Below are 25,150 nucleotides of genomic sequence, written 5' to 3'. Positions count from 1 at the left end.
TCCCCAACAAGCAGAGGTCAGCCCCAGCTCACAATTACCCTCCATACCAAGCCAGCTGGTTGTGGCAGAGGGTGTCAGCACTCAGAGCTAACAAGGTCAAGGCCAGAGGTTCCATCCAACCCGGATGGATGTTACCTTCAAGCCGCAAAACTTGGCAGCCAAGACAGGGTTTCCAAGTCAGCACTATTCCAACGCACCCCTTCCCCAGTCACAAACTATCACTGTTAACAATGACCTCTGATGCTGAACCCAGACTGAACCATTACTGAAGAACCACAGACTGGCCACTGACCTTGACCACAGATGGACTCCTGATGCTGAACACTGACTAACTCCGACCTTGGCCACTTGGTTACCCTGACCTCACACTGACACCCCACTCTACCCACACTCCCAATCACACTCACCGCAGACTGAACCCAGCCCACCTGATATTCATTAGGCCAGAAGGTGCTGACAGCCAGTTCAGCCTGGTGCCACTGACGGCCGTGGGATCCAGTCATATTCCAGACAGCACTGCCCAGGGGACCCCCATTGACACGCACATAAATGCCCAAGGTGCCCGGGCTGTGCCCATCCCGGCTGTACAGGAAGTAGCTGAACTGCACACAGTGGGTGTCATTCTCGCTCAGGCTCTGGAAGATGACATGGGCCCGCTGGCCTGGAGCATGCTGGGAAGCATTGACCACCAAGTAGGAGCCTGGAAAGAGAGGGGGAAGAGGCAGGAGCTGAGAACATAGGGGAGGACCACGGTCAGGTGGGCACAGAGGAGGAGGCAGAAACAAAGGACTTCATGTGGAGTCAGGGGGCCTGAGTTCTGGTCCCAGTTCTGACTTATGGGATAAGTCCCTCCATTTCCCTGCATCCCTTTCCCAAAGGAAAGGCTTGGAGCAGCAACAAACACACAAATCTGGCTTTGTCAAAACCCTTTATTGCTCCTCACGTCACCCCTAATGACCTCCATCCAAGCTCCTGTTGGTCCGTGTCTTTTCCCACATACTGAGCTGTCCTGGGAGACAGGGACTATGACAGTCATCTTAGGAGTCAAGAGTCTGGCACATGACAGGCCCTCAAAGTCCACCTCTTCTGAAGCCCCCCACCCCTGCATCCCCCTACGGGTGTCTGTCCTGGCACCTGGATCATTAATAAAGTGTGTATCACTCTCCCCACCAGCCTGTGGAGCTCCTCGGGGCTCCACTGTGTTGCCAGCACAGGTCTGCAAGCTGAACGAACATACAGAACAGAGATTGAATGAAAGGACTCTAACTTCCCTTCAGGCCCCCAGCCCCCTGAATCTAAATTCCTGGGATACAATTTCTCTTGATTTCAAACCTGGAGAAAGGCAATCCTGTCCCTTCCCCAGAGATCCAGGCTACACGCTGGGAAGGGGAGAGGTGGGAGAGGGGCAGAGGGGGAAAAGGGAGCTGGACTCCTCCGGACCTGGCTGAGGGATTATGGCCTCCCCTCTGTGGGGAGAAGGCCCCAGCAGCTGCCAAGAGGGTGCCCGAAGCCACGCAGGGCTGCCTCTTCCCAGGCTTGGCCACCGGCCAACACAAGCTCATTCAGATCCCAAACCACGAGGCTCCCTGCTCCAGGAGGGCTCTCCAGGGACTCCACTGGAGTGAATCGCATTCATCTGCGGGAGCCAGAAGCCTGTGAAGAAGGCAGCTCCTGCATCAGTCCTGGTGGGGTCGTAAACAAAACTCCAGATCCCCATCCCACCCAGGAAGGGATGCATCCCAGCCCCCAGCACAGTCTCTCTTGGCCCACGCCTCCATCCTCTCTCCTCTCCCTGTGAGCAGCTGTGTGTGCATCTCTCTCCCCGTTTCAATCTGACACTTTGTTCTTGCCTCTTCCTCCTGCTCCCTCTGCCTCTCTCTCTTCTTTTCCCTAGTTTTTTCTCACTCTGCATCCCTCCCGCTTCTCTCAGCCACTCCCTTCATCCCCATTGCCCCACCCTCTCTTCTCTCCTGCTCTCTGACTTCAACGATGAATCCCCCCTCCTCCCTTCTCTCTCCACCCCCAGCTCCCTTCCCTAAAATGTGACAGAGACTCCATCCATCTGGCTCACCACTGCATCCCTAGGATCCAGCCCAAGGCCCATACTGCATATGAAATTTCTCATCCCCTTTTCTCACTGGGTCTGTCTCTGGTGGTGTGGGGGAGACAGAGAAGCTGAACCTACACAAAGTGGTCAGGACTGTAAGAGGTGAACTCAAATCAGCCACCTTGGACCTGAAGGCTAACCCATCTCAGGCCAAGGCTGGGCCCTGGGGATATGAAGTCGGCCCACTCAGCATCCCTGCCATGGTGGGCACCTTGACAGCTCACTGTCACCCAGCTCAGACTTTGACACCTGCCAGGACAGAGGTCAAACAAGGAGCTAAGAGTCCTGTGAAGGCAGAGACAAATGACCCATGGAGGGCAGAGTGTGAGCAAACGCACAGAAGCAGGGAGACACCAGAGGGCTCCAGGAGATGAGGCTGGGGTAGGAGGCCAGGCTGCAGAGGTCAGGTCATGGAGGACCTCCCTCCTGCTGGCTTCAAGTCCTGGCCCCACAGTGAGAACCTTTGCTGTCCCTCCCATGCACTCTTGACAGCAGATGTGATATTGGCCATTCTGTGAGCTGACCAACAAAGGTCCTGGCTTCCTACTGTGACAGGGCCAAGGGGAGGGGCCTCAAGCTATCCAGTTCTGGGTTCCCCCAGCAAGCCCATTTGGTTTTCCTACTATGCTATGTCCTCTGATCCAGCCTTTATCAGTAAGAAAGGTGACAATCTGGCCTCCATCCATCTTATCCTCTTCTTAATCCCCAGTTGATTCTTTACCCAATGGCAATTGGTGGATCTTAGTAGTTAGGCCCCTCAAATATCTCCAACAATTGTTTCTAAGCATTCATTGAACAGGCCACCCCTGGGTTATGTACATTACAACACTATAAAATGAATTATTCTGTGCCCCATTTTACATTTAAGGAAATGGAAGCTCAGAGAAGTTAAGTGACTTGCCAGAAACCACACAGCAGGTAAAGTGATGAAGCCAGGATCTGAAGCCCAGGCTTCATGACTCAGTGCACTCGAGGCCATCATCAGGGTAGAAGGCCAGGACTAGGATCTATGCAATTAGTTTCCTGACTCCCAGTCCAGTGTTCATGAAGCCAAATGCTCCTCATCCTGAAATAGGGACTGGACAAGGCAGAAGCTGGGAAAGACCTGGGACTTGTAGGAAGAAAGGGGCAGAGGAAGGGAAGGTTTTACACACATCTAGCCCTCAGGGCAACTGCTCTGTCAGCATCTTGACGTCCTGGGGGACCAGGATTCAGTCACAGGGAGAAGGAAGCCTCCCTGAAGGTGGAGGATTTAGGAAGACTTGGCAGGAGTAAGGAGGATCCTGAGCTAAGCTGCCCCAGGAATAGCGGGAGGTGGGCTTTATCCTAGAGTTTACAAGGGTCTTTGAGGACTTGAAAACCTGCGCCCATTTTACAGGTAAGACTACCTGATGTACACCACTGGTCTGAGTCCGGGGACCTCCACATTCACAGTGTCATATGTGTCACTACAGAGCAGATGAGGCCCAGAGAGGTTACGCAATGGACCCAAGGTAACAGAGCCAGTGGGTAGGCGGCCTGGCCCTGGAAGGAGACGAAGGAGGAACGGTGACTGAGGGTATAGGCTCACCGTGGGGCAGGTCCGCAGGCGCCGGGTGCCGGGGTGGATCCGCACCTGCTCCCACTGGAAGTCGTCGTACTGGGCCTGGCTGTACTCGCAGGGCACCGCTGGGTCACTCGTCTCCTCAAAGGTGCAGCCAGCTGTGAGGGCAGGACCTGCTTAGCCCAGGCTGGAGTGGAGGTGCTGGCCCAAAGGTCTCCTGGGCTACCCTCCAGGTGCCCACATGGTCCCCTCCTACTCAGGCCCACCCTCCTCCCCTCCGTCTCCTCAACCCATCCCTCAACTGCTCCCTCCAACAAAATGCTCCCTCCCCCACCCTCTCCCCCCACCAAGGCCCTCTTTCCATTGTCTCCTCCCCATGCCAAGACCTCCCACATTGCCCACCCCCTCCAGTGGTTCCAAAACCCCCTACAGCTCAACCACGCATTAAAGACCCTCCTCAGCAAAAACTGGTTGTTATTACTCTGTGCGTGTGTGTGTGTGTGTGTGTTTGTCACTCAGTCAAGTCACATGGCTACAGTCCACCAAGTTCCTCTGTTCATGGAATTCTCCATGGCAAGAATACTGGAGTGGTTGCCATTCCCTTCTCCAGGGGGATCGTCCCTACTCAGGGACTGAACCCAGATCTCATGCATTGAAGGCAGAGTCTTTACCATCTGAGCCACCAGGGAAGCACGTTATCATTATTACTATCCTTTAAAGTCTCACGACAACTCATGAGATCAGGACAAGAATTATCCCCATTTTATAGATGAGGAAACTGAGGCCCAAAAAGGCTAAGTGACTCCTTTAAGGTCAATCGGCAGGTCAGTGACAGAGGCGGGGTTTGAACCAAGATCTCCTGACTGATGGTCAGTGTTCAGCATCTTTGCAGAGAGAACAGAGAGTGGGCCCCAGGACTGGCAGAATCGATCACCCTAAGCCAGCCTCGATGGCATCTCCTTAAAAATAACAACAATTGATCATGTGACTTACAACAAGCCCAGCACAATGCTAAATGCTGAGTGTGGAGTCCCGTTTAGGCCTCGGCTTCTGAGTAGGCACCACTACTGCGTTACTTCTACTTGATGAATGAGCTCAAGGGATGCCCACCACCCAAAGTCTCCCAACTGAGGTCTCTGCCTGCAGGAACATGGCAGGCAAAAACACTGTCATGTGAGGTCCAGGCACCAATGACTACAGGAAGCAAATTCCCAAGATTCTGAGCCACTATGCACAGTTTAAATAAGGAGAAGGGGAGGCAGGAAGAGGGGACGGAAATGGATGCTAGTCCTTCGGTTGGTAACGAGGTCCACGTATCTTAGCTGGCTCATCAAAGCCCCGACTTGGATCTAATAAACCTGAGAACACCACTGGTTCAGGAAGTAACTGGTGCTTGCACTCTCCCCTGAGCTGGTGCAGCGGTAAAGAATCCACCTGCCAATGCAGGATGATACAAGAAACTGAGGTTTGATCCCTGAGTCAGGACGATCCCCTGGAGGAGGAAATGGCAACCCACTCCAGTATTCTTGCCTGAAGAATCCCATGGACAGAGGAGCCTGGTGGGCTTGGACTGAGCACATATTGCCACCACTACCGGGGGTAAACTTGGGCATATGAGACCCAGGAAAATGCCTGGATGAGTGGCCAGGAAGCAAACACAAATCATGCCAGGCCCTATCCAGCCACTGGTACTTCTCCCCACTTGACAGACGAGGCAACTGAGGTTTCCAAGGGGTGAAGGAATTTGTTCACAGTATAAGGTGGTAGATAGGTAAGTGGGCTTTGGCATCAGACAGACTTGTGATTGCATCTTGACTCTGCAATGTACTGGTCCTGTGACCATGACCATTGCTCATCTTCAGCTTCCCCATCCACATGGGGGTTTGTTGAGGATTCAATACAGGGGTCCACTTAGCACGATGCCGGCACATGCAAGCACTCAGAAGACAGGAGCTCTGCACCTGAGCCGCCTGAGTAAGAGAAGCAGAATTTGAGCCCATGGTGATCCGAGGCTGAGGTCCACACTCCCCACCAGAAAAACCTTCACTCTGAGAAGGAGCAAATCTGAGCCCCTTCTCAGCCTCGAGGAGAGGAGGGATGAGCAACAGAGAGTAACAGGGATTGAATGCCACATGCCAGGCACAGTGGTGGGCAGCTGCACACATGGCCGGTGGCCTGACTTTCAGGAGGCTCTGCTGTGCCCTCTGCAGCAGGGGACCTCTCCAGGTTGTCACAGACCACGTGAAGCAGCCCCTTGAACTGACCCGCAAAAGCCAGGCATGCACAGGCTCACTGCTGTTGGGAGGGGGGTCTCCCTTTCCTCTTCACGGACCCCATCAGGGTGTAAAATAAAGTGGACACGAGGCTGGCACAGAGTGGATGGCACAAAATAATAAAAGCCTCGCTTCAGAGCTGGGGCAGGACATTGGCTGAGCACTTTGCCTCTTTGCATGAAGAACTCTGGTCAGCATGTGCCCTGTAGCCTATGGAAGGTAGGTTTTAACCCCATCTGTGCTGGGGAGGCCTTGGCTCTCCCCCTGGAAAATGGCCCATAGCACAGCACAGAGAGAAAACAAGGCCAGTAGAGATGGTCAGGGAGGGCTTCCTGGAGGAGGAGACAGCTGACTCCATTCACCCTGAGCTGAGTCTGTGCCTGAGGGTTTCAGTCAAGGCCTCCCTGAGCCAGATGAATTGCAATAAAGGGAACCCCAAGACCTAGTGCTGCTGGGGTTCAGAAGGACCTGGGGTTCTGGTCCTTCCTGTTCCCTCACAAGTAACAAGGCAGCTGTCCCAGACATGTCACCCGTGGCCCTAGGGCGAGCCTGAGAATGCCAGCCCCCTGGCTTCCTCCCATCCATTCTAAGCCAGGCCAGGCCACATGAGCTGTCAAGACTCCCAGACTAAGTGATCTGGCCAGAGGGACCCCCAGACTGTCTGACCTTAGCCAGGGTAACCTTCAGACTGCCTGACCCAGGTCAGTGACACCCAAACAGACAGACCTGAGCCAGTGGCCCCATCCAGATGACCACCAGACCATCTGACTTCGACCAGACTGACTGACCTCAGACCAACTGACCACAGCCAGAGTGACCCCTGACCGCTATCAAATAATTCCAGCAACTGACCCCACCAGGCTGACTGACCCCAGCTGACTGTCACCACTCAGAGCATCCCCTTCCAGAGGCAGAAGGATTCCTCTCCCTGACCCATGTCCATCCCCAGTCCTGAGTTTCTGGGCCAGGCCCATTCCAGCCACGGTCCTTAGAGGGTAACAAATCTGGGGCCAGGCTCTCCATGGAGAGCCCCACCCTGACCTGGTCCCCAGCTCACCCTGGGATGGGAACAATCTGCCCTCCCAGATCCTGGGAAAAGCCCCCATCACCTCCAGTCTGGATGGCTCAGGAGCTGTAAGTCCCAAAGCCAGGTCCCCGCCTCTGCTAGAGACCCAGCTCCTGCTGGGGGCCCCCAGCCCAGAGGGAAGAAAATAGATTAGACTTTGCATTAAGAGCAAGAATGGTCAGGAAATCCCTCCCAGCTCCATCGACCCAGACTTGGGCCCAGACATGCACACACACATCAATGCCACCATGAGGGCTGCCACCTGCCACCAGGACCTGCCGTGCCACTATCCCTCAAAGTAACTCACAAGGTAGGTACTATGATTATTCCCATTTTACAGATGGACACCAAGGCACAAGGAGGTGGAGGTGGCTTGCCCAAGGCCACATCTTAAGTCCGAGAAGCTGGGATTTAAGCCATCTATCTTCATTCAAGAAGACTGGCCACATGTGCCAATTCAGTTCCAGTCACAGGACATCCATCCACTGACAATACAAAGCAGGCCCCGGGTTGGCACCAGTAAAGGCACATGGATGCTTAAGACTCTGCTCTGCCTTCAAGGACTTCCTAGTTAGAGTGAGGTGAGGGAACAAGACAAAACAGAGAAGAGTCAAGGCCACGGTGGTGGGGATGGGGAGGTGGTCAGCGGAGGAAGGTAGGTGCAGGGGGAAGGTTTCCTGGAGGTGGGTGCATCTGAGCAGAGCCTGGAAGGATGGGTGTCACTGTGGCCAGCAGAGATGGAGAGAGGCGTTTGAGGCAAAGGGACCAGCAGGAGCAAGGGAAAGTAGTGGGTAACACAGTTCATCCAGGACACAGAGAGGAGCCCAGACTGGCCAAAGCAATGGGAGATGAGACTGGTGGGCAGGAGGCTGAGGCCAGATCTAGGAGAGCCGAGTGCCAGAGCGAGAGGTCCGGCCTCGTTCTGAGTTGGGAAGACACAATTCGTATTGGAGCAGAGAAGCTCCTGGATTCAGATGAGGCAGGTGATACATCCTATCAGCCAGCGGTCCTCAACCTTTTTGGGACCGGGGACCAGTTTCATGGAAGACAATTTTTCTACAGACAGGGCAGGAGGGTGGGGGCAGCGATGGTTTTGCGAGAATTCGAGCACATTTTGTTCATTGTGCACTTTATTTCTATTCTTATTACATCAGCTCCACCTCAGATCATCAGGCACCAGATCCCGGAGGTTGGGGACCCCTGCTATAAGCCATGAGGAGGGCAGGGGGCTTCTCCAGAGGACACTATAGGGTCAGAAGTGGGATAAGTTATCAAGGGGTCTGGAACCAGATGTCAGAAACCAGTGAGGAAGGGACCTCAAATGCCCATCCTGGACACAAACAGCACACGTTCCAAGCACACCGACAGAGATGCACAATGCACATGCGAGTGCATGCACACACACACACACATGCTCAAATGTTCACACTCTCTTCCCCCAGCCTCATCCACGCTTTGGGGACAGAGTCTCAGCTGGGGACAGGGAGAAAACCAGACCCTTCTGCGGGTACAGCATCTCTGCCAGGGCCTCCCTGAGAGGGTGGGCTGAATCAACCCAGGACCCCCAACAGCTCCCCCAGCCTCAGCTCAAACTGGCCCAGCTACATTCCTCAGCTAATCTCCCCAATCTGGCAGGCGGTTGCCTGAGCAACCGTCAGCCACAATTTGGGAAGGGAGGATGATGGTTTGTCCACATCCGGCTGGGCTCTGGATGAGGTGATGTAAGGGGCAAAGCAACCTCTGCAAGAGGAACCAGAGTGTAGGAGGGGGTCTCCACCCCTCCATATGCATGTATTTCCACGCACAGATGCGTGCGTGTGTGTGTGCATGCACACACGTGCACATGCCAGTGAGAGTGATGGCCTGGTGCTGACTTGTGAGCACTCGACTGGGAGGCAGGAGGCCTGGGTCGAATTCCCGCTGAGCCTCTAACTCCCTGTGTGACCTTGGGCAAGTGGCTTGCCCTCTCTGAAGCTCCACTTGCTCACCTATGAAATGAGAATGAAGATCTCGGTGACTTCTAAGGCTGCTCCACCTCTAGAATTCTGATCCCATTTGTGTGAGCATGCATGTGGGTAAGAATAACTTGAGGGCAGAGAGATGCTAGGGGGACAGGTATGTGAGGTGAGCACAGGTCTCAAAGTGTGCGTCTCCCAGGCAGCGCGCTGTGAAGCTGTGGGCATGTAGGCATCTGTTTACATGCGGGGGTACGGTCAGCAGCAAGTGTGTACCTAAGGGGAGGCGAGTGTACGCGGTGGGTAGAGGAGAATGGTGCATGTGTGTGCGTGTGCGCCTGTGCGTGTGGGCACCACAAACATGGAAGCACCAGACTTCCTCCCCACCAGACAGGGAATGGTGCTCTGTGCCAACTACGGCTGCCAGCCAGCATCAGTGTTTTCCAAAGACCCTAGGTAAACAGAGTCTGTTTGCAATGAGATTTTTGTTCCCTTTGGTTTGTCAATAGAACATTCAGTTCCCAAGGGATGGCCCCAGGAGAAACAAAACTCCTCCCGACGGATTACAAATTTAGGGGCTGGCCTCATACCCTACCCCCGGCATAGCCCCAACCCTGGCCTGGGGAACTCAGATACAACCCCAAGGATAACACTGGCTCATGTCATCATCTGAAGCCACACCCCCTTTCTAGGTAGCCCAACACCACCCTAGAACCAACACAGACTCACCCTTGGACGTTCCTGCCCAACCTAGCCCCATCCCACATTCTCCACCCCAACAATAGCTCCATCTCAGGCCTGTCTAACCTCCGCCTCCTCCCTTCTTGAGGTCTCTTTTGCCTTTGAACACCATCCCCAAGCCCTGTGTATAGGAAAATACCAACCAAGGCTGGACTTACTGACGGCACAATCCCAGCTGGTTCCTTTCTGTCCATTTTTAATTGAAGGATAACTGCTTTACAAACTCGTGTTGGTTTCTGCTGTACAACAACGTGAATCAGCCATAAGTATATATATTACATACGTATTACATATGTATGTATACATCATATGTATTAATACATGCCCTCCCACTTGAATGTGCCTCCCACCCCATCCCACCCCTCTAGGTCGTCACAGAGCACCGGGCTGAGCCCCCTGTGTTATACAGCAACTTCCCGCTAGCTACCAATTTTACACGCGGTGGTTTATGTATTTCAGTGTTACTCTCTCAGGTCGTTCCACCCTTTCCTTCCTCCACTGTGACCACAAGTCCATCCTCCACATCTGTGTCTCTATTCCTGCCCTGAGGATGGGTTCATCAGGACCATTTTTCTAGATTCCATATATATACATTAATATGAGATATTTATTTTTCTCTTTCTGACTTACTTCACTCTGTATAACTGGCTCTAGATTCATCCACCCCAGTTCAACTGACTCAAATTTGTTCCTTGTTATGGCTGACTAATATCTCATTGGAAAAGACCCTGGGAAAGATCGAAGGCAGGAGGAGAAGGGGAAAACAGAGGATGAGATGGTTGGATGGCATCACTGACTCAATGGACATGAGCTTGAGTAAGCTCCAGGAATTGGGGATGGACAGGGATGCCTGGCATGCTGCAGTCCATGGGGTCACAGAGTCAGACACGATTGAGCGACTGAACTGAATATTCCATTCATATAAATACCACAACTTCTTCTGATCCTGACCAACCCTACCCAGACTCAAAGACCATGATTCCAGTCCAGAAACCTGGCCCAGCCCACTTCACTGCTCTCCTGGCCCAGATCAATACAGCCAGACATTAGCTAGGGCTCCCTGGCGCTGCTCCCCAGAGCCCTAAATAACTGATGATCAATTAATCAAGGGCAGGGCTGGCAGCAATATGCTCACTTTCTAATCACACAGCATTCAGCAGAGCTGCAACCAAGAAGATTACCCAGGGCCAGGCCACAGGGTGAGAAAGCTGAGCTTTACCCTCTACAGGAGCCAATACAGAACCCAACAGTGCCAGCATCCTTCCAGCTCTACTCAGAAGAGAAGGAAGTCAGCTACAGCAGAGGAAACTTCAGCCAGACCTACTCCCCAACTCCTGGATCAAAAGCACAGTAAGCCCCAAAATTAACAGCAGGGCTGCCATATTGTTAATAAGGGGAAAAAATAAAAGACACTTGCTCCTTGAAAGAAAAACTATGACCAAACTAGACAGCATATTAAAAGCAGAGACATTACTTTGCCAACAAAGATCCATCTAGTCAAAGCTATGGTTTTCCCAGTAGTCATGTATGGATGTGAGAGTTGGACTATAAAGAAAGCTGAGCACTGAAGAATTGATGCTTTTGAACTATGGTTTTGGAGAAGACTCTTGAGAGTCCCTTGGACTGCAAGGAGATCCAACCAGTGAATCCTAAAGGAAATAGGTCCTGAATATTCATTGGAAGGACTGAGGTTGAAGCTGAAACTCCAATGCTTTGGCCACCTGATGTGAAGAACTGACTCATTGGAAAAGACCCTGATGCTGGGAAAGATTGAAAGCGGGAGGAGAAGGAGATGAGAGAGGATGGATGGCATCAATGACTTGAGGGATATGAGTTTGAGTAAGCTCCGGGAGTTGGTGATGGACAGGGAAGCCTGGCTGCAGTCAATGGGGTCACAAACAGTAGGACACGACTGAGCAACTGAACTGAACTTAAGGGGAAGACACGGGGCAAGGCTGGACTCCAGAGGCAAAGGGCTGAAGGGAGGGCTGTTCTGTGCAGAGGTTCAGTGGGCAAAGAGTCCATGGACCCTGGTAGTACAGACAGCCTGTGTCACATAAAACCACAGTGCAGTCCAGTGCTTAAGACCCCGCACTTCATATGCAGGGGATGTGGGTTCGATCCCTGGTCAGAGAACTAAGACCCCACATGCCACATGGCATGGCCAAAATATTTTAAAATAATTTTTTTAAGTGCAGAGTAGAGAAGCAGAGGGCTATGCATGAACATGTGCAGTGCAAAGACCTGGATTTCCAATGGTCCCATGGAGAGAGAGGGCTACGTGACCCCAGTGTCGGGGTGCAGTGCAGCAGTTCCACACTGCACAGAGGCGGAATGCTGTTACACAATGCACGGGAACAGAGCCAGGGTGCACAGACCTCACACGGCACCAGACACAGCACAGCAGGACGGGTCGGTGCCATGACGCACCGGAGAGGTGCCCCATCCATCGTGGCCATGACCCAGAGCTGCTCGGAGGCACAGTGCACCAGTGAGCAATTAGGGGTACACTGGGCTGGCACTGGGCACCAAGGGATAGGTGTATAGAAGAACACCAAGGGGGCCCACCCAAGCTTCACTAGGCTTGGCACATATTGGCGCTCCATGAATCCTCACCGAAAGGATGTCTAGAGGAGGCAGGCTTAACACACAGATATTTGGCAAAGAGAAGGACATTGTGCAGTGCAGAAGGAACTGCCGGTGCTCCACATAGTCCCAAGGAGCACAGAAAGTGTAGACTCGAGAGCAGGGCGAGAAAGTGGCACCGAAATGGAATGTCGTGAAGACACCAGGTGAAACAGGGAATTCGGTGCAAACGCTCTGGATCTTGAAATCCTAGAGCGCCCGAACAGGTGAACAGGTACAGTGCAAGGCAGAGGCCCAGGACAGTGAAGGTGTGCAGGGCACAGGTGCATCGCCAGGTGCTTGCAAAGGTAATGCAGGTAAAAATCCACACCAGTCCAGAGCCCTACAAAGTGGCCTCAAGCTGCAGTTTAGCTCCCAATTTCTCAGGCAGCGTGCAGTGGGAGCCAGAGGAAACCTGCAGTGAAGCCGCTTGAAGCAAAGACATTGCTCATCTGGGGCTGCCTACAGAATCCCGGGAAGGACACCGGCTGACACCTCATGGCTCTACAGGGAAAGGCCGAAATTACACAGGGGCGGTGTTAGAGCGGCAGTGGTGCAGGCTGCAGGGCCAGGCCAGGAGAAGGCGCACCTCTGGGGCAGCGCAGTGGAGCAATGGGACAGAAGTGCTGCGCCGGCAAGGGATGCTGTCCCGGGACAGCAGGATGGGGGACCGCAGACAGGCTGCTCCCGCCCATCCCCGATGCAGTGCAGATGCCCACGGCGACCATGCAGCGCCTACAGAGGCCACGTGACGCAGATGCAGCATCGTGGTAGCATGCCATCTGTTGGCACAGCACAGGGGTGCATTGTCAGAGACCATGCCCGATTCCAGGAGAGTCCACAAGCCCGACACAACACCGTCATCTGATGGTCACGCAGCACAGAAGACACAGAAGAGAGCCACAAAGACACAAAAGGCAGCACAACGACAGGACACAGCACAACGGGACATTGCAGACGGAGTGAACAGACACGCACAAAAGTCCACACAGTCAGTGCAGCGTGGAAACGAACAGAGTGCAGCATGCAGCGTAAGGCTGAGATGCAGAGCAGTGCATGGATGAAATCCAGTGGCCTCGCCTTGAGGGGATGGGTCCAGGAGCCCTGGAGAGCACACAGCCAGAGCAATCCAGGGCCGTGATGCAGGGCAGTTCTTAGCATGAGGTCAAGAGGTGGCACACACCTCCCATGGTGCTCTGGACAGCAGGGGAGCCCAGAAAACCCTTGCGTCTACAGCTCTGCCAGGCTGGGTTGACCACCCTACAGGTTGGGGGCTGAGTCCCCATCCACCCTGTGGGCTTCCCCCTCTCGCATCTCCCATCCCCAGCACCTTCCACCCCAGTGACTCTCCAAGGGCACAGGATGAAGCCACCGCCACCCACAGGGCGGGCAGCCAGAACTGAGCACATGGTCCAGGTATTTCTATCTGAGCAGGGCCCCAGCGCGCTGGCAGGCGAACAATGAATTCAGATTCTGCTGAAAAGCTTTTGGACAATTAAAGCACATCCCCTGGCCCCCAGCCCAGGGCTGGGCAGTGTGGGGCAGGAGGAGAGAGAGACAGAGAGGGACACCTATTGGACTCGGCCCTGGTACCGAGTGGGTGGGAAGTGGATGAACAGGGAGGGAAGTGGGCAAAAGGCTTCCCAGACCCACTGAACCTGGATGGCCCCTCCAGCAGCCCCATCACCCCTCCCAAGCCTGGATTTGATCAGAAGCCAAGAACAAGCTTTTCTGAGCACACAGGATGCTGTAACACATACACACACACTTAATAACAGTTTAGCACACGCAGGGCTTATCACATGCCAGAACCTGTTCTAAACTATACACGTACGTGTATAAAATACATCCTCACTACAGTCCCATGCAGTATGTTCCATTATCATCTCTCCTCTCACAGATGAGAACACTAAAGGGTCAGAGAGGTCAAGCAACTCGCCCAAGGGCTACGTGGCTAGCAGTGGGAGAGCCAGGATCGGAACCTAGATGGTGTGGTTCCCAAGCCACACTTCACCACTACACTCTAGGTACGCGCACGCACACACACACACACACACACACACACATCCTGAGCAATGTATGGCCCACCCTCTCAGTTGAGACCCCCCATCCTGTCCAAATAGGGTTCTCATACTTTCCAGTTGTCACCTTTTGTCCCTCAGCTGTCCCATTTCCCCTTCTAGCCACCCCCCATCTATTCCCCCACCCTCAGTTGTCCCCCCAACACCACCTGTCCCCTCATTCCCAGCTGTCCCCATCCCCCCCAGTATAGCTTTATTGCAGGTTATGTCCCATCCCCCCTCATGGTTCCCCACCCCACAGCTGTCATTCCATCCCTGGCTGTGATCTTGCCCATCAAATATCTCAACATGCCTTCCCAATTTCCCTCTCCCAATCCTTCCTCCCCTCTACTACGCGTGCACACGTGCGTGCTCAGTAGTCTCAGTCGTGTCCGACTCTTTGTGACCCCATGGACTGTAGCCCACCAGGCTCCTCTGTCCATGGAATTCTCCAGGCAAGAATACTGGAGTGGGTTGCCATGATCCAAGAATACTGGAGTGGGCTGCCAGGGGATCTTCCTGGCCCAGGGATAGAACCCGCATCTCCTGCGTCTTCTGCATCGCAGGCGGATTCTTCACCACTGACCCAGCCCTTCCTCCCAGCCTAGTGGGGAAGGAGATAGGAAATGCTGCAGCCCACTGAATCACGTGCACTGTGGGAGAAACCTGGTCAACCGTGCCAGAAAGGGTCTGAGAAGGCTTCCCTGGGGAAGCGACATCAGAGCTGGACTCTGAAAGCTGAGCAAGAAGGCAGGCTTCTAGGAACTGAGGCGGGTGGGAAGGGCATTCTTGGCAGAAGCCACAGCATGTGCAAAGGTAGAGAGGTGTGAAAGAGCCTGGCGGGTTCTGGGATCAACACTGGCCTGGTGAGCCTGGAGCCAAAAGCGGACAGGGAGGAGTGGGGTCAGGGGAGGAGAGCTATAAACACAGAGGAGTCATGGAGAGCAGGGACTGGGTCATACACGGTCTTCTCTGCCACCTCAGGCTTTGGCCCCTGGGCGTTGGAGAGCCTTCAGCTTACAGCAAGGGAGTGGCAGCATCCTATGTCTGCCTGAGAGGCCATTCAGATCCCGGGATGGTGGAAGCAGGCAGACGGCAGAACGGAGACCAAGGAGGGGGCCACTACAATGGTCCAGGCAGGGAATGAACGGGCTGCAGAGAAGGGGGCGTGGATTCAGCAAAGCCTTCTTCAGTGGCCACAGAGTGACAGTCCAGCCACTTGGTGAGGTGTCCAGGCCTCACTAAAGATGCTGTAGGCCTTGCACCTCTAGACCAGCACTGTCCATGGAGTTTTTTGCAGTGATGGAGATGCTCTTGACCAATACGCAGCCTGACCAATATAATAGTTACTAGCAAGAGGCGACTCTTGAGGACTCAAAATCTGGGTGGTGAGACTGAGGGACTGAATGTTTATTTAAATTAAAATCTAATAGCCAGGGACTTGCCCAGTGGTTCAGTGGTTGAGAATCTGCCTTCCAGTGCAGAGGATGTGGGTTCGATCCATGCTTGGGGAATTATGATTTCACATGCCTGGAGCAACTAGAGAATCAGCGCAAGGCAACTGGAAAGAACCCCGCGAGCCACGAAACAAAGATCCAGTGTAGACAAAAAATTAGTAATCGAATAGCCACCTGTGAAGGAGTAGCCGCCAAACTGGAGAGTACACGTAGAGAACAATTCCACCATTCGATAAAGTTCTAGTGACTATCTATTAAGAAGCAGAACCACAGGGGCTTCCTCCAGAGGGCCCTGGCGCTGGGGACTGTCTGAAAATCAGGAGGCCGGCCCCCTGGAAGGCAGCATCACAGGCTGGGTTGGCACAGGCCCAGGCCCTGGTCCACAGTGCAGCAGAACCACAAGGACATTCCCCACCCAAACATGCACACCCCTTTCCTGGAGATGCAGACACCTAAATATACACCTCGACACACTGACCACGGAGCACCTTACAGCCAAGCCCACCAACACCTGGATACTCCAACACAGGCGCACCCCATTGCTGGATACATAGATACCCCAGACCGAGACACATTGGTACCCACACCCAGGCATCTGGGCAGCCCCACAGCTGGGCACAAGGCAGCTACAGTCCCCCACACCCATTAACCTGAGGACTCCCAGCCACCGGCGTACACCCACCTCCAGATCCAGAGACACTGAGATATTCTTATGTTGACACATCCCGATCCTCCCACATCCGGGTCCTGGGACACCCATGCCCAGATCCTGAGATGTCACCCACCCAAAGAGCTCTGCACCCAAACTCCAGGGATCTAACACATGGATACCTGGACACCCAGCATCAGGCTCCCCGGGATCAGAGCAGCTGGGTGACTCCTGACTCGGAATTCAGATCCTGCCACACAGGGTGAACAGATGGCTAGACCACCCCCCCCCACCTCCGAGAAGCCATACATGTGTCCTGTGCCCCAGGCTACAATCATACAATCACAGACACACACACACACACACCATTCTAAGGGTCCAGATGTCAGGGTGACACCTGCACACACCTCCCCCGGCCCCCCGCCGAACCCCACCTGCAGGGTCACCACAGGAGCAGCACTCCCCAATTCCTGGGTTCAGGGGCAGCCAGGACAGAGGCTGAGAGGAGGACAGAGGACTAAGGGAACCCCACCCTCCCCCCACAGGGCCCTCCCCCTCCTCCCCAGACCAGATGCTCACTCAGAGTGACGGTTGGGACTCTGATGCCTCTCACCAACTGCCAAGCCTCCAGGACAAAGAGCTGAGACCAGGGGTGACACCAAGCCCTGCTAGCTGCTGGGGGGCGAGGGTGGTTGTGGGAGAGGGGGTGGCGGACAGCAGCGGGGGGGCGGGGGACTCGCAGGCAGAGAGATGACCTCTCCAACTCCCAGTTCCCAGATGACACTCTCTGTGTGGCCTTTGCATACAATACCATCCCCCCCCAGCAGAATTTTCCAGATTCCTGGAGGGAAACCTACTTCTTCAATCTCTACTTTCAGTGGAGTCGGTGCGCCCCCATCTGGCATCTCCAGCTCAGAACTTGACCCCCTGGACATCACTCATTCTTTCCTGCCTGGTGTATTTATTCAGCAGGAGTGGGCCAGGCCTCGTACCTGGCAGTTAAGATTCAAAAGTGAGCTAAACACCCAGTCCCTGTCCCCACTGAGCTCATGGTCTCTAAGGGAGAAAAGAGCAATAAACTGTAATTACAATAATTACAGTGCTGTGAAAAAATCCAATCAACACCCCCCTCCTCCCTTCTTGGACTAGAAGAGGGAGTAACCAAGGAAGGCTTCAGAGAGGAGGTGATGTCTAAGCTGAAACCTGAAGGAGGAGCGGGAGTTCACACAGTGAGGAGGTGGAGTTAGAGAGCTCTGGGGAGAAGACACAGCTTGTCCAGAGACCCAGAGAGAAGACGGAGGGCAGTGGGCATTTACTGGGTGTTGGGAGGTGGGTTAAACTGGTCAGAGCACAGGATGCAAGGCAAAGAGCACAAAGCGGATGGGACTGGAGAGGCAGGCAGGGGTCAGAGCAGGCAAGAGGACCTGGGGAAGAGATTTAACTGGTAGGTAATGGGGTGAGCTTTCAAAGGGTTTCAAACCAGGATTTCAAATGCATTTTAGGAAGATCCCTGATACTAAGGAGGGAGGAGTGGAAGGAAGAGGCTGGAGCCTGCCTGCACAGGAAAGATGGGTAAGGATGGCGAGAAGGGGACAGATGAGAGAGATCCTGAGATGGCATGAGGGTCAGGTGCATCAGGATACAGGAGAACAGCTTGGAGGAGGGAAGGGTGTTGAAAGAAAAAGGAGGGCACAAGGCTCCCTCAACAACTCTAGCTAACCCAGTCCTGCATGACCTGCCACCCCCCACCCTGGTCTGGTTTAGCTGAAGAAAGCAGGGCAGGATGGCGGCCCACCTGGAACAAGCAGGGCATCCACCCTGGGTTTTCCCTGGCACCAGAGCTGGGCAGGAGGCTGCCCAGGAGCTCAGCACCCCCCACTCTGGCCACTATCACGTCTTCCTGCTGAGTCCCTCCCCCATCCCAGGGAGAAGGGCCAGCTGCCCAGACAAGCCTTTATTGCCCAACCTGAAACCACTGGGCAGCCTCTCCCTCATTCCTGCTGTCCACAGCGCCAGCAACCAAAAGGACAAAATGAGCTAGAACGCAACGGAATAAATTACTGCCAGATTTGCATGGCTCAGAGACATCACCACCCACCCTTTGGGGGGAGGGGGGACTCAGGAGGCCCTTTCAGGGAGCTGGGCTGACTCAAACCAGTTCGGGGACGCGGGGAGATCACATCCCTTCTACTCAGGGCTTCTGAATGAAGCTCAACAGTAATAGCTACAGGTGTCAGGAACTGTGGAAGAGAAGTGACTTGCCCAAGGACACAAGGACAGCAAATGGCAGAGGCAAATTTGAACCCAGGTCCCCCTGGCTGCAAATCACAACCTCTGGGGCTCTGTAGCCATCCTCAAAACCGTCTTTTGTTCCTTGGCACTCACAGACAGAGGCTTTCTTTACAATCTACCAAGTACCATACACCTTTATCATGAAGCCCATGGGACAGAGCAGAAAACCGGGGCCCCAGGAATGGAAGCAACTGGCTCAAGATCTCAGTCCCCAACCTCAGCCGTGGGTAGTCCCTCCTGTTAGAAGAGGGCGGAGGGTGGGGGGGGGGCACATCTGAGGGTTCTCAGAATCAAGGTGATGGAGGTAGGGATGGGAGAGCATGTAGTACCTCGGTTTGATCTCAGAGTGGGGGAGGGGGCAAAGTCGCTGCAGGACAGGGGTAAGTGTTGGGGGAAGATAAGGAGGGAGGTCGCCTTAGGGGTCCTCTCCGGCGCTCAGGGGTCAAAGCTAAAGCTGTGCGCGACGGCCTGGGGCCGCAGGGTCCGGCTGACCTCAGAGTCAGTGGCAGGAGAGGCTGCCGGCGCCCTGGGAGCTCCGCCCGAGAGGCCGGAGCGGGCGGCAGGGCAGCAAATGCGATCGGGAGAGGCCAGTTCTCGGAGACCGGCGGCCTGAAGGAGGCTCCCTGGGGCCGAGGTGGCTCTGCCTGTGTCTAGGCTCGGAAACCCGTCTGGGGCGTCTCCCCGTTACTCGGGTGCCCCGGGTACCAGACTGGAGCCGCCCAACCAGAGGGCGCGGGGATGCTGAGGCCGCCGGGAGGGCACAGGCCACCCCCGCCACAGAAGGGCCATCAGAAGCAACTCCGCAGGAGAGGGCCCCCAGTGTGGCATCCCAGGCCTCCGGGTAGGATGGGGGGTGGGGGAGGCGGGGACAGACACATGAACACACACAGCCGCCGCCGACACACGGTCCACAGCACACACGGACACACAGCCACAGCTCTGGATACACACATTCAGAAACGCGATCACACGTACAACTTCACACACACACACACACAACACACCTCCAAAAGACTCCACTCTCCGAAACACACTGAGAGAGACAGCGCGGTCACACGGCACCTAGAAGCACCGAGACACACGCTCACACGCGTACACTCACACCCCACCAGCCCGGAGGCCGTACAAAGTTGCGGAGTCGACGGAGGAGGGGGGTGTCCCAGGAGACCCCGGCGTCCGCGGCGCCTCCAGCGCGCAACCGGAGGGGGCGCCGTCCGGCCGCCCAGAGCCAGGCCCGGCCCACCCGGACGCACCCCCACCCCGCCCCGCCGCCTGGGTGCAGCCGCGGCCCGGTCCCCGCACGATCGCCCGGCCGCACGGCCCTCCCCTCCCGCCGGCCCCGGCGCGCCCCGCAGCCCCCGCGGCCGCCCCCACCCCGCGCTGGGCCCTCCGGGCCCGGGCCCCGGCGCCCCGCAGACCCGGCGCCGTCTCGGATCCGCCACCAGCCAACGCCGCGCTGAACTTGCGAAACAACAAACAGCCCGACATGTCGGAGTCGGCGGCCGCCGGGCCCCCATCCCTCGCTGCCAAGCCTCAGGCCCGGCCCGACCGGGGAGGCAACGGGGCGCCGCCAGGACAACTTGTTCCGGGGCCCGCGCGCCCCACGCGCACACCCGAGGGACACACACACAACACAACCTGCACCGCCCCCTCGGGCGGCCCCGGCCCGGGGCACACACTCGAGCCGTGGCCCAGGCGAGGACCACACTCGCAACATTCCTGGACACGCAGCCAGCTTGCACGAACACACTCACATCCGCTCCAGACACGCTCCTACACACGCATTCCCGGCACACTCGGCATTCACTGGGACCCACGCAGCCCCCGGCGGAGCACACCGCCGGCCCCAGACACACGTACACATCGCGCACACGGCGCGCGGACACACTCGTTCCGGACCCGTTCCCACGCCTTCACACACGTACACGGATCTCACAAGCACACACATCGCACACACGTCCTCTGCTCCCCACGCGGGCAGAATCCACAGAGCACTCTTTGCCACACGCAGAACAAAAACACACAAGCCATTCTCGGACATACAACAAACAACACTCCAGGCTAGGGTACACACAAATGCCCAAAAATGCAACACATCAGCAGAGGCAACTCCTGCCACACAACCGAACTCGGATGGACACACAACAGACATACAATCCTACTTGGCCCAACACACACACTACACAGAGGCAGACACGACACTCGGCGCACACCCCATGCCTTTATGCACACAACATTCACCCCAACATACTCGTGGACACACAACACACACAGCACCTTTTCTTGCACATCCCTCAGGACACATTCGCAGGCACACAACCCCCTGAGCACACGATCGCACATACAACACTCAAGACACCGGGAGCAAGCTCGCCACGTCCGGTCATCCAACACTCCCACTTTCTTTCGAGATACGCCACCGGCGCCAGGGCTCGGCGGGGCAAACTGGGTCCGACCGACGCGCGCTTACCTGCCGGAGTCTCGGTCTCGGGTGCGCAGAGCTGGAAGGTGAGCGCCAGGAAGAGAGCCTGGGCGCGGGCCATGGTGCGCCGCCGCCTGCCCCGGGGCCCGGCGCGGGGGGGCGCCGCCGCCGGAGCCCGAGCCGAGCCCGAGGCGAGCCAGAGCCGGAGCGAAGCGGCGCGGCGCCGAGCGGGACTGGCGCCGAGTCCAGAGCGGGAGCCCAAGCAAGCGGGTCGCTGACGTCAGGCTCGGCCGCGCGTTCCTCGGTCTCGAGGTGCCCCCTACTGGCAGCCGCGCGCTCCCCTGCCCAGTCCGGTCGCCGGCGGCCCTGACGCGCCCCGCCCCCACTCCCGGCCCCGTGCCTGGCGGTCCCGGGCTGGGCCTGGATTCCCAGCCGCCTCACCCGCACCGACGTGCTTAGGTGAGCAGATCCACTCCTCTGCTCATTGCTCGCGCCTAGCTCGCACACAGCTCTCCGGGACAGAGACCCAGGGACACAGAGCCTCTCAGTCCTACCCAATACTTGAATCCCCTCTACCTCGATCCCTTTCAGTGCGCATCCACACTTATCTCCAAGGACAGGGAGCTCATCACCTACCAAAGGCAGGTGATGGGGTCTTGGAAACGCTAGCTTTGAGTTGTTCGTAGTATTCCTTTCAGTTCAGTTCAGTTCAGTCGCTTAATCGTGTCCAGCTCTTTGCAACCTCATGGACTGCAGCACGTCAGGCTTCCCTGTCCTTCACCAACTCCCGGAGCTTGCTCAATCTCATGTCCATCGAGCCGGTGATGCCATCCAACCCTCTCATCCTCTGTGGTCTCCCTCTCCTCCTGCCTTCAATCTTTCCCCGCATCAGGGTCTTCTCAAATGAGTCAGTTCTTCATATCAGGTGGCCAAAGTATTGGAGTTTCGGCTTCAGCATCAGTCCTTCCAATGAATATTTAGGACTGATTTCCTTTAGGATGGACTTGTTGGACCTCCTTGCAGTCCAAGGGACTCTCAAGAGTCTTCTCCAACACCACAGTTCAAAAGTATCAATTCTTCAGCGCTCAGCTTTCTTTATAGTCCAACTCTCACATCCAGACATGACTACTGGAAAAACCATGCTTTGACTAGATGGACTTTTGTTGGCCTTTATCAGCCTTTCAATGTCCATGGGATCTGTAGTGATGTCCCCCCTTTCATTTCTGATATTAGTAATCTGTGTCCTTTCTCTTCTTTTCCTAGTCTGGCTAGAGACTTATCAATTTATTAATCTTTTCAAAGAAGCAGCTTTTGGTTTGGTTGATTTTTTTCTATTGATTTCCTGTTTTTCATTTCACTGATTTCAGCTCTAATTTTTATTATTTTCCTGCTTCCCTGGCATTCGATTTGCTCTTCTTTTTCTAGTTTCTTAAGGCAGAACTTTAGATGATTAATTGCAGATCTTTTTCCTTTTCTCACATATGCATTCAGTGCTATAAATTTCCCTCTATGCACTGCTTACCCAGCATCCCACAAATTTTGATAAGCTGTGTTTTCATTTTCATTTAGTTTTCATTTATAAATATGTCAAAAAATTTAAATTCCTCTTGAGATTTCTTTGACCCATGTGTTATTTAGAAGTACATTATTTAATCTCCAAGTGTTTGGGGATTTTTCAACTCTCTGTTATCATTTCTAGTTTAATTCCACTATGATCTAAGTGAAATCACTGTATGATTCTTTTCTTTCAAATTTGTTGTGTTTTATGGTCCAGTAGGTGGTCTATCTTGGTAAAAATTCATGTGATCTTGGGAAGACTGTGTGCTCTGCTGTTGTTGGATGAAGTAGTCTTTATTTATTTAGTTGCGGCATGTGGGATCTAGTTCCCTGACCAGAGATCAGACCCTGGCCACCTGCACTGGGAAGTCAGAGTCTTAGCCCCCAGACCATCAGGAAAGTCCCAGAAGTAGTTTTTAGATGACCTTTATCTTTAGTTGATTGATGGTGTTGTGGAGTTTAATTATGTCTTCCCTGAGTTTCTGCCTGCTGGACATGTTTATTTCTGAGAGAGAGCTGTTGAAGTCTCCAGCTGTAATAATGAATTCAGCTATTTCTCCTTGCTTTGCTGGCTGGCTTTTAAAAAGTTCTTTCTCTTCATGCCATGAAATCTACCCCCCTCACTGACTCTCACTGATTCTAGTCTATCTCTGGGCTACACAGGTTAAATCCATTTGGGCCTCTGCCCAGTATAAACCCTTGTACAATGACTACAAACTAGTTGTCCATTTCTACAGAAGACCAGGTGCCTTCTGTTTGTTTCACCTATATGGATTCATTTAATCCCTACCACTATTTTTCCCATGACATAGTTGAGAAAATTAAGGTACAGAGAGAGAGAGTGACTTTTCCGAGAACATGTGTAGTATGCAGCAGCTCCGAGACTTGAATCAAAAACATCTGGCTTGAAATGAATAGAAGCTGAGGTCTGTCTCCATATGGAGCAAATCAACAAACACTAGATACCAATTTATCTGTTCAACAGTTGCTCTAAGCCAAAGTGAAGGTATAAGATAGATAAAAATCCCTACCCTCATAGAGCTTATATTCCAATGGAAAGACAAGAACAATATACAACCAAAAAAAAAACAAATTCTCTGGTGTGTGAGACAGTAGTATACTGGAGAAATGGGGGAGATGGGACCTCCCTGGTGGTCCAGTGATTAAGAATCCACCTGCCAATACAAGAGACAAGGGTTCATTCCCTAGTCCAGGAAGATCCCACATGCCAAGGAGCAACTAAGTCTGTGTACCACAACTGCGGAGACTGCGTGCTGCAACTACTGTAGACCAAGCACCTAGGGCCTGTGCTCTGCAACAAGAGAAGCCTCTGCGATCAGAAGCCGGTGCACCACGATGAAGAGTAAGCCGCCGCTCACTGCAACTAGAGAAAGCACATGTGCATCAACGAAGACCCAGCACAGCCATCAGTAGATAAATAAAAGAAGGAAATGGAGAGAAACTGTAAGGGAGAGGGGACTGTTGCTGTTTTAAATGGAGCACCTACTCTTGTGGCATATTCATTGTGTGTCTGCAGCTTTAGAACACGAGCTCCCTAAGGGCAAGGACTCTGTCTTATATCCCACTGCTTGGTATCTGGCCTATATTCAGCACTCAAGAAATATTGAATGGATGAACGAATGCAGACATGGTTCTTGCCTTCATGAAGCTTACATTTTCCCGGGAGAGACAAACAACAAACACACAGAGAAAAGACAGAAAGGACCATCCAGAAAAGGAAACTCAAGGAGAAAAATCTGATAAAAAAGAAGAAGCAACAAGGGATGCTGCCTTTTGCAGAGGACGGTTACAGAAGCCCCATGGCAGGAGTTTACCGCTGGTCCCATTTTGAGGGGATGTGGAAACTGAGAAAAGCAGAAAAGTTTTTTGGGTGTCTCAGAGAGCATAAGACACTTGCCCAAGGTCACACAGCTAATAATGGTGGGTCCAGAGCTCAGACCTAGATCAGACTGATTCCACAGCCCTCTTTGTGCAGAGGAAGACTATGGGCAGAGACTGAGCTGGAAGGAGAAAAGGACACACGTAACAGATGGACAGATGAAAAGAGAACATTCTGGTCCACTTGAAAAAGACCATAGGCTTCTCTAATCCTTGAGAGAAGAAGGAAGGGAAACGGAAAGTCTTGGCCTGAAGTGACTAAATCTAGGGAAAAGGAGATGGTACCACCGACAGGCTCAGGCCACGAGGAAATTCAATTACTTTCAACTCATGGAATATTCATGACACCTACCCTGTGCCAGGCCCCATATTGGGTGCTGGTGTCATGGAGATGCACTAAATGTGGCCCTACTCCTGCCTGGAGGGGGAAATGGGCACATAAATAAATAAGAGACTATGTCCCAAAGGTCATAACACCAGCCCAAAGAAAACCCAAAGTCACCA

At 54.1% G+C, this 25,150-nt stretch overlaps 1 protein-coding gene across 1 annotated transcript in view; it reads right to left on the bottom strand.

Moving 5' to 3' along the window:
• The window catches only part of PTPRU (protein tyrosine phosphatase receptor type U), an 88,525-nt gene extending 67,083 nt beyond the window's left edge, over positions 1 to 21,442 (bottom strand). Inside the window, 4 exon segments of the mRNA XM_070384323.1 lie at positions 429 to 700; positions 3,678 to 3,698; positions 3,701 to 3,808; positions 21,239 to 21,442. Coding sequence (XP_070240424.1) covers positions 429 to 700; positions 3,678 to 3,698; positions 3,701 to 3,808; positions 21,239 to 21,311 — 474 coding nt within the window. The 5' untranslated portion in view covers positions 21,312 to 21,442.
• Between the last annotated feature and the right edge of the window lie 3,708 nt (positions 21,443 to 25,150).

The sequence above is a fragment of the Bos mutus genome, chromosome 2 (assembly GCF_027580195.1).
Source record: "Bos mutus isolate GX-2022 chromosome 2, NWIPB_WYAK_1.1, whole genome shotgun sequence".
NCBI classification, from domain to species: domain Eukaryota; kingdom Metazoa; phylum Chordata; class Mammalia; order Artiodactyla; family Bovidae; genus Bos; species Bos mutus.
The sequence above is the reverse complement of the archived record's forward strand: the minus strand, read 5'-3'. Positions and strand labels throughout refer to the sequence as shown.